General features: G+C 35.2%; 2 protein-coding genes across 2 annotated transcripts; one reads left to right on the top strand and one right to left on the bottom strand.

Moving 5' to 3' along the window:
* Positions 1 to 6,667: 6,667 nt before the first annotated feature.
* Positions 6,668 to 7,575, bottom strand: LOC121732892 (exosome complex component RRP40). Its single transcript, XM_042122915.1, has one exon. It carries the CDS (start codon positions 7,406 to 7,408, stop codon positions 6,698 to 6,700), a length of 711 nt encoding a protein of 236 aa, XP_041978849.1. The 5' UTR covers positions 7,409 to 7,575; the 3' UTR covers positions 6,668 to 6,697.
* A 486-nt stretch (positions 7,576 to 8,061) lies between these two features.
* Positions 8,062 to 17,194, top strand: LOC121732885 (probable RNA 3'-terminal phosphate cyclase-like protein). Its single transcript, XM_042122903.1, has 6 exons — positions 8,062 to 8,414; positions 8,690 to 8,875; positions 13,279 to 13,448; positions 14,176 to 14,310; positions 15,123 to 15,293; positions 16,981 to 17,194. The coding sequence occupies exons 1-6, from the start codon at positions 8,123 to 8,125 to the stop codon at positions 17,173 to 17,175; spliced, it is 1,149 nt and encodes a 382-aa protein (XP_041978837.1). The 5' UTR covers positions 8,062 to 8,122; the 3' UTR covers positions 17,176 to 17,194.
* Positions 17,195 to 18,015: the final 821 nt, after the last annotated feature.

The raw sequence follows: 18,015 nt of genomic DNA, 5'->3' as shown, positions 1-18,015 counted from the left end.
TTTGTTTCTAATAAGCCCATGGTATATAAAAATGTGTCTTAGCCGGTAATAAATGGACGAAAAATGGTAAAAGCGTTTGTGGGAATAAATGGACGAAAAATGGTAAAAGCGATTGTGGGAATAAATGGACGAAAAATGGTAAAAGCGGTATCAAGGTGCGTTCAGCAGTGGCTATGACTGTGACATTTTAGAAGTGTAAGTAACGTTAAATTTTAGAAGGATCCTTATTCCTTGCCGTGTCCGTATTCCTGTCACAGTCATGACTCGTGTAACATGTCACGTTCATCTGAACGCAGCCAGCTACCGTTCCGATCAACGCGGCAAGCGACCGCGACCGACAAAAATTCAAACATAATTCCACTTTATGACCTAGACTATAGGTTTCATTTTCTATCGACATTGGTCTAGCGACCCATGCCGCCGAGCTGCTTTGTAGTGGCGTACAGCAATATGAAACCTATAGCTATAGTAGCAGTTTATTTGAATTATTGTCGGTCGCGGTGGCTTGCCGCGAGGATCGGAAGGCCACCTTAAGAGTCAGTGCACAATGCAAAGTGACGCGTCGATGCAATCGCATACACTTTTAATTAAGCTATTCAAATTTGGAACAGGCAGCCCAACACTGCGAGCGACGAGTCTGTCATTTCAATGTGTCTCCTTTTGTAGAAAACAAAGTTCAGTTTTGAATCTAGGTCATTCAAAATATCATTGCATCGACGCTTCATGTGACGGGCCCTTAAAGTTGACTGCGGTCGCATACAGGTATGTCATCATAGACTGTATAATAAACAAATTATTAGTGAGGTCTGACGTTAATCGAATGGAAAGAATCACATCTATCAGCACTATAGTGCTCCTATCCTGTTCTGTTACGTAGAGCCGTCTATCGCTAGAAAGAGATCGCCGCTGTCGCATCTCGCTCTAGTTGACTAAAACTTGAAAAAAATTACAGAAAATCTCGCTATATTGCAAAAATTTCTTGATAACGAATAGATAAATTATGATGACAACTTAACGTTGTTGTCAAATTTTCATATCAGAAATGTCAGCCAATAGTCAATAGTCAAAAGCATTTATTCCATTATTTGCATAAACTAAACAAAATTTGGACATCACAAAAATACTTTTCGAAGGTATGTTAAAGCATAAAGTTAATATACTAGGTAAGTATATTAACTTTATGCATTAATGTTATACGCATTTTATTATTTAAATTCTGGTTCAAGCTGTCTGTTCCTAAGTAACTAAAAGAAAAAGAAGTTTAGAGAAGTGTTGTCTGTTCGCGTCAATACGCAAAGCAGCGTAATTAAAAAAAAAAACGTTATTTTTAAGGTTGAACCGCAGTATGGCATTTTACAGCACATTCAAAAAAAATTTTAATCTTAGATTAAAAAAAATGAATGTGCTGTCATTGTCTCGGTGTGAAAAGATCCTTATGTGGTGCTGCTAGATGTGTCTACGGTCGTAGTGATCTCGGCGTCAAATATAATAAATGTTATTTTCATATTATATGTGAGTCGACTGCGTTGTTGATAGATCGTTGTAAAAATGTATAGTGTTACCGCTTTACGAGCCAAAAGTATTGAAATAACTCTTCGTTATCCTAGACATGCTAATAGGCTACTTGACCTCATTTTTTTCTTAATGCTAATCGCTTCATAATCATTCATTATTACATAAAAAAAACTAATATTTTAAGATTTAACACAGTAGAAACCCATAAAAATGTTAATTGAAAAATATGCCTTATAAATGGCGCCGAAAACACTGTCCGCCATAGTGTGACGTCATACGTTTTGTATTTTAAGCTCTCTTTATTGAACATTTTATAATATGCTAAATGTACGCGTCTAAAAGTGCCCAAAAATTATAAAACAATTAAATAATAAATTAGAAACCATTAGTAATGTTGAAAACTTTTGGAGAAAAGTTTTGGCCATTTCATTTCCCGTCTACAATAAATGGAGATAATTTATAAAACTGATGTTTTATTTGAATTATTCAAGAAAAAATATTTTACAAATCTTTCTAGGCTTATTTTTAATATTTATGTACAAATAAACTTACAAACGAGCGCGATAAATAAAAGATATTAAATTACGAATAGAATGACGTCACATTCAATTCCGCAAAAGCGTTTTCGTTTACAAATCCTATTTTCATAAAATTATATTTTCAAATCGACTTTATTTATCAATCATAAGCTTTTATTTGATGATAAGGGTGAAATACGGTTTCCTAGGCCAAGTTCTACTAGAAATATGTATTTGTTCAATGAAATTGAATATAAGTCAAGTAGCCTAATGAAGGCATCCGACATGAATTCAGAAACGAGATCAGCCGCACTGAGAGATCTTTAATTAAGTTAATGGACAGTTTGACAGCCAGTGGCGGCCATAGGGGGTTTCGAATAGGGCAACCGCCCGGGTCCTTGCTCTTGCAGGGGCCCCGCAAGGTATTTTTTTGTAAGACAACGGGCCTCGCAAAGACCTGCCGCAATGGGTAAGGACTAAGGCCGCCACTGTTGACAGGCTTACACAGGACCCGATCTAGCCATTTAGCCGCTCCCGGCAAAGATCATTTTCGCCGCCCTTTACATATACAGGAAACATATTTGTTGGGAGAAAATGGGAGGAATATTTAAATAAAATACTCAAATATTTCCACTAGCAAACTTAAGGTAGGTTAGCTGGTAAAATTCTCAAACTTAAGTGGTGGATGGCTAGGTTGAAAGATAGGAATAAGTCAATCTTACCGCCCCTCATTTTTGCCGCTCTGGGCAAATGCCCGGCTCGCCCCCCCTTAGATCGGGCCCTGGGCTTACATGAAAGACAGCTTATGACAAAACCATCATTAAATCACAATCATCATTAAATTAAAGCTAAGTAGTAATTAAATGTCTCTGAGTGCGGCCGTAAAACTACTATTAAGGCTGCCTTCACATTGAGTCGCAAGTAGTGACTAGTGCGGCAGCCGCGTGACTCGCGACTTAATGTGAAGGCACCCTTAGTTATCAAAAAAGAAAACTTGACTAGACCACGCACACATTTCAATATTTTAAAATACCCTCATCGAAGATTCAAATGTACCATCCAAGAAATTGATTTATAGGCAGTTGACGGACCTACGTCATTTGTTCAGATTATGTCAAGTAACTGTAAGCCCGGCCGCACATTGTCCGAATTCTGATCAGAAACAGTTGAATTTCGCCGGACCGCCACCCCGCACACTATCCGAAATATCCTTCCGGCGAGTTCGAGCTCACTCGGCTCAGTACAAAATGAAATGTAAGAGACAGCGCGGACGTTCAACTGTTTCTGATTAGAAATTTCGATCAATGTGCGGCCGGGCTAAAAGAATTAATGAAAGATCTGATAAATCATTTTTTGAACACATTCAAAATATTTTTGTCAGATCGTTCAACATGCAGTTAAGCCCGGCCGCACATTGTCCGAATTCTGATCAGAAACAGTTGAATTTCGCCGGACCGCCATCCCGCACACTATCCGAAATATCCTTCCGGCGAGTTGCTCACTCGGCTCAGTACAAAATGTAAGAGACAGCGCGGACGTTCAACTGTTTCTGATCAGAAATTTCGGACAATGTGCGGCCGGGCTTAGTCGTCATCTGTCTATGAATCGACTTCTCTGATAGTACTATTTAAATAGTACCTATGTTGAAAAGTATTTCAATACATTTAGCAACAATAAATTAAGGTTCTGGTGGCAGTTCAGTAGTGGTAGCTAGTCAGAAGTATTTTGTCATGATCATGACTTCTGCCGCTGGCTACTGCTCCTAACACTATGTAAAATATATTTCCTCATTCGAAACTTACATTTTTTAAATCTATTTAATCTGATAATTATTGTTGTTAATTATTAGCATAATGTTTCTTGAATCAGAAAAAGAAAAAAACTGTATATTAAAAAAAATGTTTATTGTAAATAATAAAAGACATTCCTATTGAGTAGTTAAAATTTCGTTTGTTACCCGTGCTTATCGTACTTATTTAAATTAAAATTTGTTATTTAAGTATGTAAAAAAAAAGCTTTTAAAATATTTTTATTACTTAAGGGTTTAAAACATTTTTTTTTCATTCAGTCTATACGAGTCAATGTATAACAAATAGTTTTATTGATGTCCTCTTTTTGTGCTTAATTGTCATTTTAACATGCACATTCGGATAGTAGATGTGATTAGGCGCATAACAAGCTTGTATATTTAGCAAGCTTCACAACGAGGCACGAGCTAGCTAAACATACTGGCATCAGATTTTAATGAATATTTATGTAGACTACCTTTTTCAGTAAATTATATTTTAATAAATTCTTGTAACTTGTAACAACATTATGTCACCTCATTCGTTTGAAATGTATTTCATTTACAATAATATGTAAGAATATTGTTACCACGGTTCAGATGATGAGGCTTTTACTAGTTCCATTTTAGACTGATTATTCAACTTAAATTGTACATACATATAATAAAGCATAGTGTAAGAGACCATTTTCATTGTTACAATAACTTATAAGTATTATGAACAAAAGTATTTACAGGTTCTTTAAAAAAAATTCAATGAAGTTGTAATGTCTTTATTCTTTAATAATAAAATGTTCATGGGGGATATTAGATTATCATATATATTGGATCTGAGATCATTGAGTCAATGATATTGGATAATGTAATATAGACATGATTCATTTCTTCCTTGATCATAGATTTTTGACATTTGCTGAGAGATTGGATCCAATACGGTCATAGAAATAGGTGTTGCCAGTTATTTAATATAAAAAAGAGTTTTTAATTTCTTGTTCGTTAATATGTTTCAAATATTGTAATGTAATTATTTTTCTAATTATATACTTGGATAATCTTGCTGAAATAACAAAAAACAAGCCATATTAAAAATGACGATGTCTTTTGACAAATCGAATTCTCTGAGATCTAGTAACCCTGACGTCAATACCTGTCAGCGTTAGCGCTCTCCATTGGCTATTGAAACCACATATGACGTAAAATAGGATCAATAAAATATGATAATGTAATACCTATGTAGATATGATCAAATGATCATATATATTGGATCCTATATATGATCATAGAAATGATCCAATATAAATGATAATGTAATACCCCCCCATGTAAACAAAACTAATACTTAATATAATAGCATATGTTTCAAAGATATATGTTATGTCTATTACATAATTATACTGACCAATGCAAAGTGAATCAAGTTTAGGCGTTAGTAAAAATGAAATCCGGGATGTTTAAAGCAAATTTTCACATGTAGCATCATAAGTTTATACAGGGTACATAATATGAAACATTGCTTGAAATGTATGTTTAGTAGAAAACAATAATTAATTATTTGTTTGTCAGCAATTACTGTGAATATAGGAACATATTATTGTGAACATATATTTTAGAATCGCAAAACAATAAAAAATCTTATAAAAATATCTTATTATTATTAGGCAATACAGTTTAGTGTAGATAGTTTCTGTAATCAAATAATTTTCAAAAAATGGTCTCCAAAATATTTTTAAATTAATATAGTCAGTATGAATTAGCTCATTTGTTTTTAGTGTTAACTAATAGTTTTGAATTAAAATATAAACTTTTCTGGTCATTCTACTCCTATTATATTAATTGTAAATGTAGATAAGCACCACAGTATTTTGTATATAGTGTGTGGTGTGAGAGTATATTTAATATTTATTTGAGTTTTGACATCCGGCGAGAAGCAGATGTTTTCTGTATCTTTCTATGTAAATGAGAACTTATTGTATTATTAGCAGCATAATAATATTCAGGTTTCATGTATCAATTAACCAATAATTCGAATGAGTTGAACTCTACAAGTACTTACACTAAAATATTACAAGGCCAAGGGTCGGGTTTCATGCCAACTGCTATAGTTGCAGGCTCATAGAACAACTTTAAAATTGAAAATAGCTGCTTGGCCTTTTGTATTGATAAAGCTTGTGTACTCACAAGATTTGATTAAATTATTATTATCATTATTATGATTTACCCCTGCTTTTATCATAGTGTATGAGTTTCAACCGATACTTAATTAATAAAAGTCTTATGATAATATCCATATTATGATGTAAATATTTGTCAATATGTACAGGTTAAGGTGGTGTCACTGACATTGTAGATTTACATATTATGTATTGAGATTTTCATTGCCTAGGTTAGTTGCATTTGCCAAAATAAATCTCCGATCACTGTTTCTTTTTTTATTTTTCAACCTCAGTACTCAGTAGCTACTATGGTATAAAGTCTTAACTGTGAGACAAAATTGTATATTGACACATAAAACAGCCTTAGGGTCAATTTGTACTAGCACAGGAGAAGCGCATCGAAGTGTATTATTAAAACTGAATATAACAAATTCAACCTTAACTCCAAAGCATTAACGCACTTTATTACTCCTCGCAGAAGTAATGTATGCGTATTTTCTGTGTTCAGTTTTTGGGAATTTGCTTCGCTTCGACTGTGCGATAGTATAAATTGACCCATATACTTTTTAAAGATGAACCATCTGTAATGAAGCTGACTAATCTACTATAATCAATACCAATAAATTTAGATTAAATTTTATAACTAATTTAGATATCTAACTACTATGGAAGGTAAATAAGGATAAAGAGTATTATACAATTATTCTTTTATTTGTCAATAGATGCTATGAAATGTGGCCAGCTAAAATCGTAGCTATATTTGTACACATACTCTTGATTTCTTTATCACTTAGATATTCAGCACCCAATATAGCATTACCAACGGCAATAGTCTCTCTCATAGTCTTAGCTTTGATCCAGATCCTTCCGTTCATTCCGGCTGCGAGCTCAAATGGCCACTCATTTTTTAATGAGTTTAATAGTGGACACGATGGACTTAAAATCTTCCTAATTAGATTCAAAGAACATTTGAATACAAATCCATCAGCTAGGACACCTAGGCGACCTTTTTTGCCATGTGAATCGACGCAGACTAGTTCGGGCTCCATATCTTTGCTGGCTACGAGCATTTTCGCGTATATGACATCTCCTATCTGTACATCTGGTCTGTTCTTTTTGGTAGCTCCTTCGAACGATAGGTATGATAGAGCAGCGGTGTTACTTCCGCCCACGTCCACACGGAATATGTCTCCAGCTTTCTGAACGACTACTCCGATGACATTTTCACCCCTCGATGGTACGTATCGTTTCTGGTAGCTGTCGATCCAAAATGTTCCAGGATCCCGTTTCTTCAGAACACCAGCTTTAGTGGCGTACACGCCGTCTACTTCTTTCCTTAACCCAGGCCCGATAATAACCCTTGACTTTTCGCCGAGTTTTGATATTTCTTCACAGAAATCTCCCGGGAGAACCACCTCACCGACAGACACTTTCATGGTGTTGTAAACAATCGTTTTATGTATTGGACTTCGTGATATAGATACTACTCGATAGACTGTATATTTTCACCAATTAAAATCTGCACAATATATATATAAAAATTAACAAAATATAAATATTTTGGTCCATGCCATGTTTTTACTATTTAGACATCGGGATCTTCTTCCTCTCCTTCCTGGGATGCAATCAAATCAGAAAAGTGCCAAGTGAATGATTTCCACAAGCTGCAGTCATGACATAATATTATATCATGGATTGCTTCAATCACAGATTACTAGTATATATTTGTAGAGCTTTAATCAATAGCCGTGTTCGTTTCATTTTTTCGCAGTTTGGCAGCCGACTGTTAACTTCATAATTGAGCAGAAGTTTTGCTATGACATAGACTTATAATATAGCATTATAGGTTTATGGTTATAATCATAGACTTATAATATATATTTATTGCATGAAATGACGACAATAGGGCATACTGCAATCTGCATAGGCTGGATTTATATTCATTTTTGTACTGAACTGCTCTACCATTATTTTTATTGGAAAAGAGGACGAACAAGAAGTTGAAAATTTGACATTTGACACTCGATTGTTGTGACTGGTGACATTTCAGCTGTCATAAACACGTGTTCGAATTTCTAATTTAATTTTATTCGTGTCGTTCTGATTTAATTTTAATGTTTTTGGTGTTTAAACATATTTAATAAATTAAAATGCCTGCTGTAATAGAAAATGATACTCTGGTTTACAAGGGGAGCAATTTATTTCGCCAGCGGCTGCTTCTTTCGACATTGAGTGGACGAGCAATTAGAATTGTTGATATACGGAACTCCCACAATAATCCGGGTCTAAAGGAGTTCGAAGTGAACTTGATACGTCTGATGGACAAAATCACGAACGGCTCGAGGGTAGAACTGAACGAAACCGGGACTTCGTTGTACTATCAACCGGGAATATTGATCGGCGGTCAAGTAACCCACAGTTGCTGTCCTCAAAGAGGCATTGGTAAGCTTTATTCGTTAATAATACACATTTTATAAGCTATAGCTCAAAATGACCCTATGAAGCAGTTGCTGTTTCCATTGTTCTATAGCTGCATGATTATTATTATTTAAATTAATAATTCCTTAGTCCTTATAACTCCTTGTAAACTTTTTGTTAATGAGGAGGTAATTTTATATAGCATAGCATTTTTTCTATTTCTAAATATCTTCATAATTATGTTTGTTATTTTTACTTTTTTAATTTTTTTTTTGTTATAATCACACTTTTATTTTCAGGATATTATTTGGAGCTACTGCTGGCGCTGGGTCCATTTTGTAAGGAGCCTCTGAATGCAGTTCTTCAGGGTGTCACGCACCATGATCTAGATGTATCCGTTGATAAGATTAAAACAGCAGCCTTACCAATTTTGTTAAAATTCATTCTTGTTGATGATGGATTAGAACTCAAAGTTGTACGCAGAGGTATGTTTAATAAATATTCTAGAAACTGCAATCATTTATTTAAGTAACCGACAATCAATAACTTTTTTAAAATTTTATTATGAATTTAATAGAAAAATGGTAAATTATTTGTTACACATTCACATTAATATTGCCCATGTTATTGAATTTTGAATCCATTTATGTGCATCAGCATACATACAATATTATATTAAAAATGATTAACTCCTCTATTGGAAGATCCCAAAAGCTGGATATAAAAACAATGGAAACCATGGGAAATCTTTTAAAACAAATGAACGAGAATCTGATCACAAAAATAAGCGAACTGAAAAACGAAGTAAAAAATGATTTTGCCGTACAAACAAAAAATATAACATCAAATATGGTGGCAACAATAGAAGAGAAGCTGAAACCATTGACTGACGATAACATAAAACTAAATGAAAAAGTAACCACACTTCAAGGCAAAGTCCGTTCCCTCGAAAGAGAAATAAGAAAGAACAACATTATATTACATGGCGTACAAGAAAACGAAGAGGACAGTATTAAGCTTATGCAATCTGTGCTTCTAACTCTAAACGAGATGGGGAAAAAAGCTGGTACGGAGGAGTTTGACAATTGGAAAATAAGCGAAATACACAGACTAGGGAAGAAAGGAAACAACAAGGCAAGACCTATATTGGTAAAACTAACACATGCATGGGGAAGGAACAAAATAGTAAAGAATAACAAGCATTTCCCTTCAGGTATTTATGCGACAGAAGACCTTCCAAAAGAAATCTTATTAATCAGAAAATCTTAAAACCAAACAACAAGAACAGATAAAGAAAGGAAACCATGCATTTATACGCTATGATAAGCTCGTCATAAAGGAGAACGCACCAGAAAAGAAATCAAGAGAATATAGCACTAAAAATGGAGAAGGTAATAGACAAAAGGGGAAAGAAAACACTGACACGAAAAGAAAAAGGTCACTGACAAACTCACCAAAAGGCTCTGAAATAAGACACAAAGAAACAGATGCAAGCGCACCAAGCAAAATAAACAAAAACTTCCATATTTTTCGTCACAAAAGCACCACAGACCAACAATTATTATTATAAAACAGAACAACTCAAAACTGCCACCGGAGCCGCTACGATAAATGCTAATTGCACAAGTGAAAATGAACCAAAACACAATAAAATAACCAAAACCTTAAGTAAGAAGCAAATTGATTGCTGCGAAACAGTCAACTACTCCCCAACCCGGCTGGTCACCGTGGAGGAGTCAGACCGAAACCCTCCTAACAATAGTATAACCACTAAAAATAAAATATCACAAAAAACAGGTCAAGAATTAGAATAGGCACGTATAATGTTAGATCCCTGGCTACAACCTACCGATATTTGGAACTCGTACACGGGCTGGATTCGATAAATATTGACATACTGGGACTCTCTAAAACGCGTCTACAATTCCAAATCGAGGAATATGCCAACTACATTCTTTGCTACATTGGAGAAACAAAGGGCCTACACGGTGTAGGTTTTCTAATTAAAAAGATCTGGAAGGACTATTGTCCTTCCAGATCTTTTTAATTTCAAAGGTATATTTGAGAGAGTTGCACTACTGGAAATGAAATTTGAGAAAGACCAAATATCCATAATACAGGCATATGCACCTACAGAGAGTTATAACGACATTGAATTAGAAAAGTTCTACGATGATCTTAAACAAGCTCACGCTCTAGCCGACAGAAAAAATATTTTATTAGGAGACTTTAACGCAAAAATAGGACAAGCAAAACCTGAAGAAAACTTGATTATGGGAAAATTTGGCCTAGGCATCAGAAATAAAAGAGGAGAACGTCTCATAAACCACGCGCAAGAATATAAGCTCTCCATAATTAACACATATTATAAACTGAAACCTCAAAGAAGATGGACATGGAAATCACCCGACGACAGAACAAAGAACGAAATAGATTACATATTGGCAAATATCCCAAAATCTATACATAAATACGAAGTTCTAAACAATGTAAAATTTCGGACGGACCACAGACTAATACGAATAACCCTCTCCCTGAAACAAACTAAGAAAATCAGAAACAACTTCAAACCTCAGCCTAAAATCCCTAGAACAGATGAAGAAATAAAACAATACAAAGACAACTTAAAAATAAACATAGAAAACAAACTAGAGAACGCAAACGTACAAACATACTACGACACACTAGAAGAAGCAATAAAAAACAGTCTTGTCACTAAAACAGATAGACAGGAAAATACGAGACACAATGTATTTAGCAACGAAACACTTAATCTAATTAAAAAAAGAAACGAACTGAAAATAAAAGAACATAAAGGTAAAAATATTAAACAAGAACTAAGTAAATTATACAAAGAGACGAGTAAGGCAATAAAAAGAGATTACAAACAACATAGGCAAAGGATACTTACTCAGAACCTATACAAATTCAGGGGCACAAAAAGAGGTCTAAAAGAGCTAAATCTACACAAAACATGGATACAAAATCTAGTCAGAAATAACAAAGAAACTACAAGCAGACAAGAAATTTTACAAGTGGCAACAACTTTCTTCCAACAACTGTACAAAAAAAGGGAAGAAAACCTAGAAGAACTTCGAAGTGGTAACGAGCATAGAAGAGTATAGATGTTCTGTTTCTGTAACGTCACTTCTATGCGACGTTACAGAAACAGAACATCTAGTAGATACAAATGAAGTATTAGAACTGTTGAAAAATCTTAAAACAAACAAAAGTTCAGGTCCTGACGGCATTACCAACGAAGCCTTAAAACTTGGAGCTCCAGTGCTTCTTACCCATCTCACCGATTTGTTCAATCTAATATTGGAAACCGAGGAAGTACCTACCCAATGGTATACATCAGATATCATACTCCTACACAAGAAAGGTAATCCAAAAGACATCAATAACTATAGACGAATAAGCCTTCTAGCAAGTCTATATAAGGTATTTTCATCTTTAATCCTAAACCGTATTTCAAAAACTATTGACAACGCACAACCTATAGAACAAGCTGGCTTCCGTTCTGGCTTCAGTACCTTAGACCATATTCAAGCCTTAGAACAAGTAATTGAAAAATACGAGGAGTTTAACAAACCGCTGTATCTCGGGTTTGTAGATTACAGCAAGGCCTTTGATAGCATCAGCCACGCCTCAATATGGACCGCATTAAACAAGCTTAAGCTCGAAATATATTAATATCATAAAACTTATTTATAAAAACAGCACTAGCAGAGTAAGGCTGGAAACGAAAGGTGAACTAATCAATATAGAGAGGGGCGTAAGACAAGGTGACCCCTTATCACCGAAATTATTCATTGCGGTTCTAGAAAACATATTTAGAAACATCAACTGGGAAACCAAAGGCATAAAGATTAACAAGAAATACTTAACCCATCTCAGATTCGCAGATGACATAGTCTTGCTATCAGAATCAGCATCAGACCTGGAAAATATGCTTGAATCATTAAACCAAGAAAGCAAAAAGATAGGACTAGAAATGAATGCTTTAAAAACGAAAGTCATAGGAAAACAGATATCTTTTTATAAGACTCACAACATAGACGAAGTAGAACGAAGACAGAATATAGCCTGGAAAAAATTCTGGTCCCTCAAAGAAATCCTAAAGGGAGACTACTTAATAAAAGGGAGACTACTCAATGAAAAAAAATTGTACTTGATATCTGCGTGTTACCCAGTCTGCTTTACGGTTGCCAAAAATGGGTTCTATCAAAACTAACCAAACAAAAGATAATTACAACCCAAAGAGCTATGGAAAGGAGCAATTGAGGAGAAAATTGTAAATGCTTTACGTCGTTGAGACGACATTTTTTTCACAGTAACAAACGAAAAACAATGCGTGACCTTCAAGCGTCAATTACTCACTGAGATTCAAAACAAAAACGAGCCACGTGCCGAACGTCGTCGGGAATTAAACATTACCGGAGGTGTAAAGAATCATGTCGGTCATTATAACCGGACATCATTTATTAAAAATGGGTCATAATAAGCGACATGTCACTGTAAGGGAAGTCATTATATCCGACTTTTTTATAAAGAATTTTATATGAAAAGCAAACTTCGTAGTGTAATTACGTCATAATAACCGGTTGGTCAATATAGGAGTCATAATAAACGGATTCTACTGTAGCTAAAAAGTAAAAACATTCTTCTAATTTATGTGATTGATTGTACCGTTGGTTCTTGGTGGAAATTCATGTTGAGCACTAATAAAACAAATTTTACTTAGTACACCTGAAGATGATTAATTTCGAAACCGTCGTGTAATTTGTTGATAATTTCTTAATACGGTGGAAAAAGTGCAAGAAAATTGTGTTTTATTAGTATTCTTCTAATTTTCTAATATTGGTTGAAATAATCTATTTCTCAGGTGCTCCACCCTTGGGTGGGGGTGAGGTAGTGTTCAAATGCCCGGTGCGTCGTCACTTGCGGCCGCTGCAGTGGACAAAGTGGGGTCTGGTCAAGAGAATCCGGGGTGTGGTGTATGCATTGAGGGTATCACCCACCATGGCTAACAGAGTGGTTGAGTCCGCTAAAGGGGTGAGTTGTTGGCAATAAACTCTGTTCTGTTTTCTAATAATGATTTGAATGATTGCAAAACTCAGCCTAATATGGTAACAATTTATTAGTTAATTGTTTATAGTGTCTTAACCCATCAATCCCCAAGTGGCAGCCGTTTTGCCGCATAACAATTGACAATCTATTGTGTCTGTGATACCCGTGATGGAGGTGCTACAGAAATGAGACATAATAATGATTCAGCCAAGCTTAAATTTTTTGTTTACGTTTATATCAAAATTAATTGTTGGTTATTTTGTGTTATAGCAAATTTTTGACATGTAACAAAATAGTAAATACCACACACTTTTAATATTTGAAATAACTTTTAGTCATAGGTTTTGATAATTCGTAATAAAATTTGCATAAAGCTTATACATAATAAAAATAAAGCGGAAGAGTTTGTTTGTTTGTAGGAATCCGCCAATCTCAGGAGCTAAGTCCGATTTGAAAAATTCTTTCAGTGTTAGCCCATTTATCGAGGAAGGCTATTGGCTATAAACCGGGAAAATTATTTGAAGGCACTTATCTCGCGAACTACAGGACGAATTTTTAAGTTATTTGGCACAGATGTAGAGGAGACCACGTGAAGGGACATAGGCTATTTTTTGCGGAAAAATGTACAGTTTCCGTAAAATTACTAATTTATGAGGGCGAAGCCGCGCGGAACGTTTTGTGTATATGTAATATAATTGTTTGCATATTTCAGGTGATGTTAAAGTTTCTGCCTGATGTGTACATCAACACAGACCAATGCCGAGGTTCAAATGCCGGAAAGAGTCCAGGTTTTGGAGTCAGCCTTGTTGCCGAGACTAATGAGAAAACTTTTTACTGTGCTGAAGCGGTATATATAGCTTTTCTATATTTCTTCATATTATATTATTAAGAAAAAAGGATTGTTTGTTTGCAATTAATAGAGTCCGAATTTTGATGACGTTAGGCCTCAGCCTCGAATTTTGCGGGCGGGAGTGGTGGCGTCGGCGCGGCTTCGCTGCTACCTTCGAGGCATATAAATATATACATAGGAACGCGCCGCTTTCGCGCTGCCGCTGCCACCATGCTGCACACTGATTTTGTGTCTGTGGCCTTATACATTGAGTAGCCATGATTCAAAGTGACTCCATAATACCAAGATATTAATAATACTAAATTCTATCGAAATTGTTACAGCGGTTTAATCATGAATATTTAAAAGACATACATATTTTCGACTTTTACGTTCATATTATTATTTATTAGTATAAACATGGGCGTACATAAGTTTTCTATAGAAGTACTAGATTTTTATTTGTTATTATTATTATTATTATTATTTGTTTTTTTCTGTAAATAATTTTGTGTTTAGGTTAGTTTAAGCGTTGTGAAGCCACTCATTGGCCTCTGCAGAAAATCAGTGCAGCGGGCTTGCTTGCTGCGTTTACTGAGCTGGGGCCAATTTTTGGTGTCACACAGCATTGTAGTAGTTAATTTTATAATAATATTATAGTCGAACTGTATACTTATATTATGATGTATTGTGTGATGCTAAAAATAAATCCATTCTTATTCTTATTCTTATTCTTATTTTCAATAAAACGACTAGATAGGATACTTAGTAGGGACGTCAACATGATCCAGGGACGCCCATGAGTATAAAATGTAATATTATATTTGCAGAAATCCCTAGAAGCGGGCAGCGGTGAGACGGTGCTACCGGAGGAGCTGGGGCGACAGTGCGCTCTCAAGTTGCTGGATGAAATCTACCGGAGCGGCGCCGTCGACTCCTCGTTCCAGTGGCTGCTGGCGCTGTGGATGGCGCTCGGACAGAAGGACGTCAGCGAATGTGTTGTAAGTGTACTTTTTTTTTAAATAAAATAAGGGGGAAAACGAGCAAATGGGTCACCTGATTGAAAGCGACTATCGTCGCCCATGGACACTCGCAACATTAGTCTATAAGGTATTTATAATATTATGGGCCAAGATGCCTGACTTATATAAATAAAAAAAAAAAACCGGCCAAGTGCGAGTCGGACTCGCGCACCGAGGGTTCCGACAGCTTAAAGGTATTATAGACCTGAGTATTTGGTATGAATTTCAATTTAATACCTCTACGCGTTTATGAGGAAATGGGTAGTAAGTTTAAAATTATTAAAAAAAAATATATTATGTGATGTAACTAAAAATTTATGGTTTTCGTAATTTTTCCTTTATCTATGCTATAAGACGTTGCTTCGTACCAAATTTCAAGATTCTGAGTTCACGGGAAGCACCCTGTAGGTTTTGATTCCCTTGCAAGTGTCGAAAATTTGCGGCATAAACGGCTGTATCTTTTGATTGCGTTGGCTTAGAAGTTTGATTTTTTCACAGCTTCAAGGGACAGTAGACCTGAGTAATTGATATAAATTTCAGCTTCATACCTCCACGCGTTCCTGAGAAAAAGGGTCTTGACAGACGGACGGACGGACAGACGGACAACAAAGTGATCCTATAAGGGTTCCGTTTTTTCCTTTTGAGGTACGGAACCCTAAAAATATAAAAATTGGAAGAGCTGCAGGTGTGTTGCCGGCCTTTTAAGAGGGAATACACTCTTCTTGAAGGTTGCAGGTCGTATTAGTCCGGAAATGCTTCTGGTGACAGTTCGTTCTAGAGTTAACTTGGGGTTAAATCAGACCGCAACGCGACGCGTAGATGCGGGTTCGAATCCCGCCGACGGAACAAAAAGTTTTCAATGTTCCCGGGTCTGGATGTATATTAAATATGTGTATGATATAATAAAAATCTTAAATATATGTATAGTATAAAACTATTAAATATATTTCCGTTGTCTGGTACCTGTAACACAAGTCCTTTAGGTACTTAGCACGGGGCCAGACTGACGTGGTGTGAAGCGTCCATAGATATTATTATTATTTTTTTTTTTTTTTGTATGGAGATTTGCAAGACGTCTCACGCAATTGAAATCTGTCAATTCAGTACAGATTTAGTTCAAATGCTTCTACGCGTGGCGTTGCGGTCTGAATTAACCCTTAACATTACTTAGGTGCTGCAAATTTTTACGATCAGTGAAACTGGAGCCTGGAGGGCGGCACGTGTGCTTCTCCGATCCGTCCGATCACTGATTTATAGTAGCAGAGCTATATTTATCTTCGAGTTCACGATGCATTTTTCCATCGTGAACTCGAAGCTTCTCTTTAGCGCGTAATCTTTCTTTTCGAAGTCTTGATTCTGCCAAAAAGGAGGTTTTTAGCTACATTGATTTCTTCCGACTTAAAAGTTAGAACACTTGAGCACAGCCGTACTCTCCTCATCTATAACATCACATTTATTTTGAATAAATGACAGGACTTCATTAACTACAATATTGCAACTCGCACTTAACTACGCGTAAGGTCGCGTTGTTGCGCGTGCGTCACCGCTCGCTTGTGAGTCCCTAGTGATCTGCCCCTCTAGAGGGGTACTTAGATACAGTTCGATACCTACACGCGCGAGTGGGACAGGCCTGATATTACTATAATTTTAATTTTTTTCATTCCAGGTTGGTCCCCTCTCCGACTACACGATAAAGTTCTTGCAGCACCTCAAAGAGTTCTTCGGGGTTATGTTCAAGCTGGAGGTTATGAGGAAAGATGATGATGAGGAATCTGATGAGGAGAAGGCTGCGACTGCGCAAACTGTCAAGATGACTTGTGTCGGCATAGGTTATGTCAATATTAGTAAGAGGACTTTATAAATAAATCCAATTTAATTTATTTTTGTGCTTTATTACCTTTACTTGCCTCCGTCCGTGGGGAATGTGATTATTCTTATTTTTGAAAGGTAATGTTGTTATCCTCGTCATTTTATTTTTATATTGTGATGATTGTGTGAATACAGTCCAACAAATCTGAAACTCACATAAATAATAAATTTAAAAAACTAATCAATCTGCTATATAAGTATCCTCGTAGTACTTGATGATCAAACGTGCATGAAAAATATATATTTAATTATTAGGTAAGCATTTTTTCAAAAAATGTAAGTACTTATTTATTTTGTGAGACTACTCTCGTAAATTACATTTTAAATCTTTTTTATTTAAATTTATGTTCCCCTGGTACTTGGCAATGAAATGTGCCCATTGAACATTTAGTGAATAGTTTTAAGAGAATACTCTCTATATTTTTTAGCATTTTTTATTGTGGAATAGTAAAGAGATGAAAACTAATTTATTTTGTGAGACTACCCACATATAAGTTTGACATTAAATCTCCTGGTCCTTAGCGATCAAAATTAAGTATTTGTCAGATCGTTCAACATGCAGTTAAAAGATCCATTAAGTTAAATGAAAGATCTGACAAATAATTTTTTGAACACATTCAAAACATTTTTGTCAAGATTGTTTTTTGTTAAACGCGAGGAAATAAAAACTAAGCATGTATTTTTTTAATTTCTTTTATTACTTAACAACTAAATATTGTAAAATAAGGCACATTATGAATTTTCATTACTTTACAACGAACTTTACACCAACAAACACATAATGTAGTTTATAATGGTTTGTGAATTGTGACACTAAAATATACCTAAATTT

This window comes from Aricia agestis, chromosome 13, assembly GCF_905147365.1.
Source record: "Aricia agestis chromosome 13, ilAriAges1.1, whole genome shotgun sequence".
In the NCBI taxonomy this organism is placed as follows: Eukaryota; Metazoa; Arthropoda; class Insecta; order Lepidoptera; family Lycaenidae; genus Aricia; species Aricia agestis.
Note: the sequence above shows the minus strand (reverse complement) of the source record. Positions and strands in the feature narration are given on the sequence as shown.

Coding starts and splice junctions, on each gene's coding strand:
- LOC121732892 (XM_042122915.1), bottom strand. CDS start 7,408: ATGAAAGTGTCTGTCGGTGAGGTGGTTCTCCCGGGAGATTTCTGTGAA.
- LOC121732885 (XM_042122903.1), top strand. CDS start 8,123: ATGCCTGCTGTAATAGAAAATGATACTCTGGTTTACAAGGGGAGCAAT. Junction 8,415..8,689: donor CTGTCCTCAAAGAGGCATTG/GTAAGCTTTATT, acceptor TTTTATTTTCAG/GATATTATTTGGAGCTACTG. Junction 8,876..13,278: donor ACTCAAAGTTGTACGCAGAG/GTATGTTTAATA, acceptor TCTATTTCTCAG/GTGCTCCACCCTTGGGTGGG.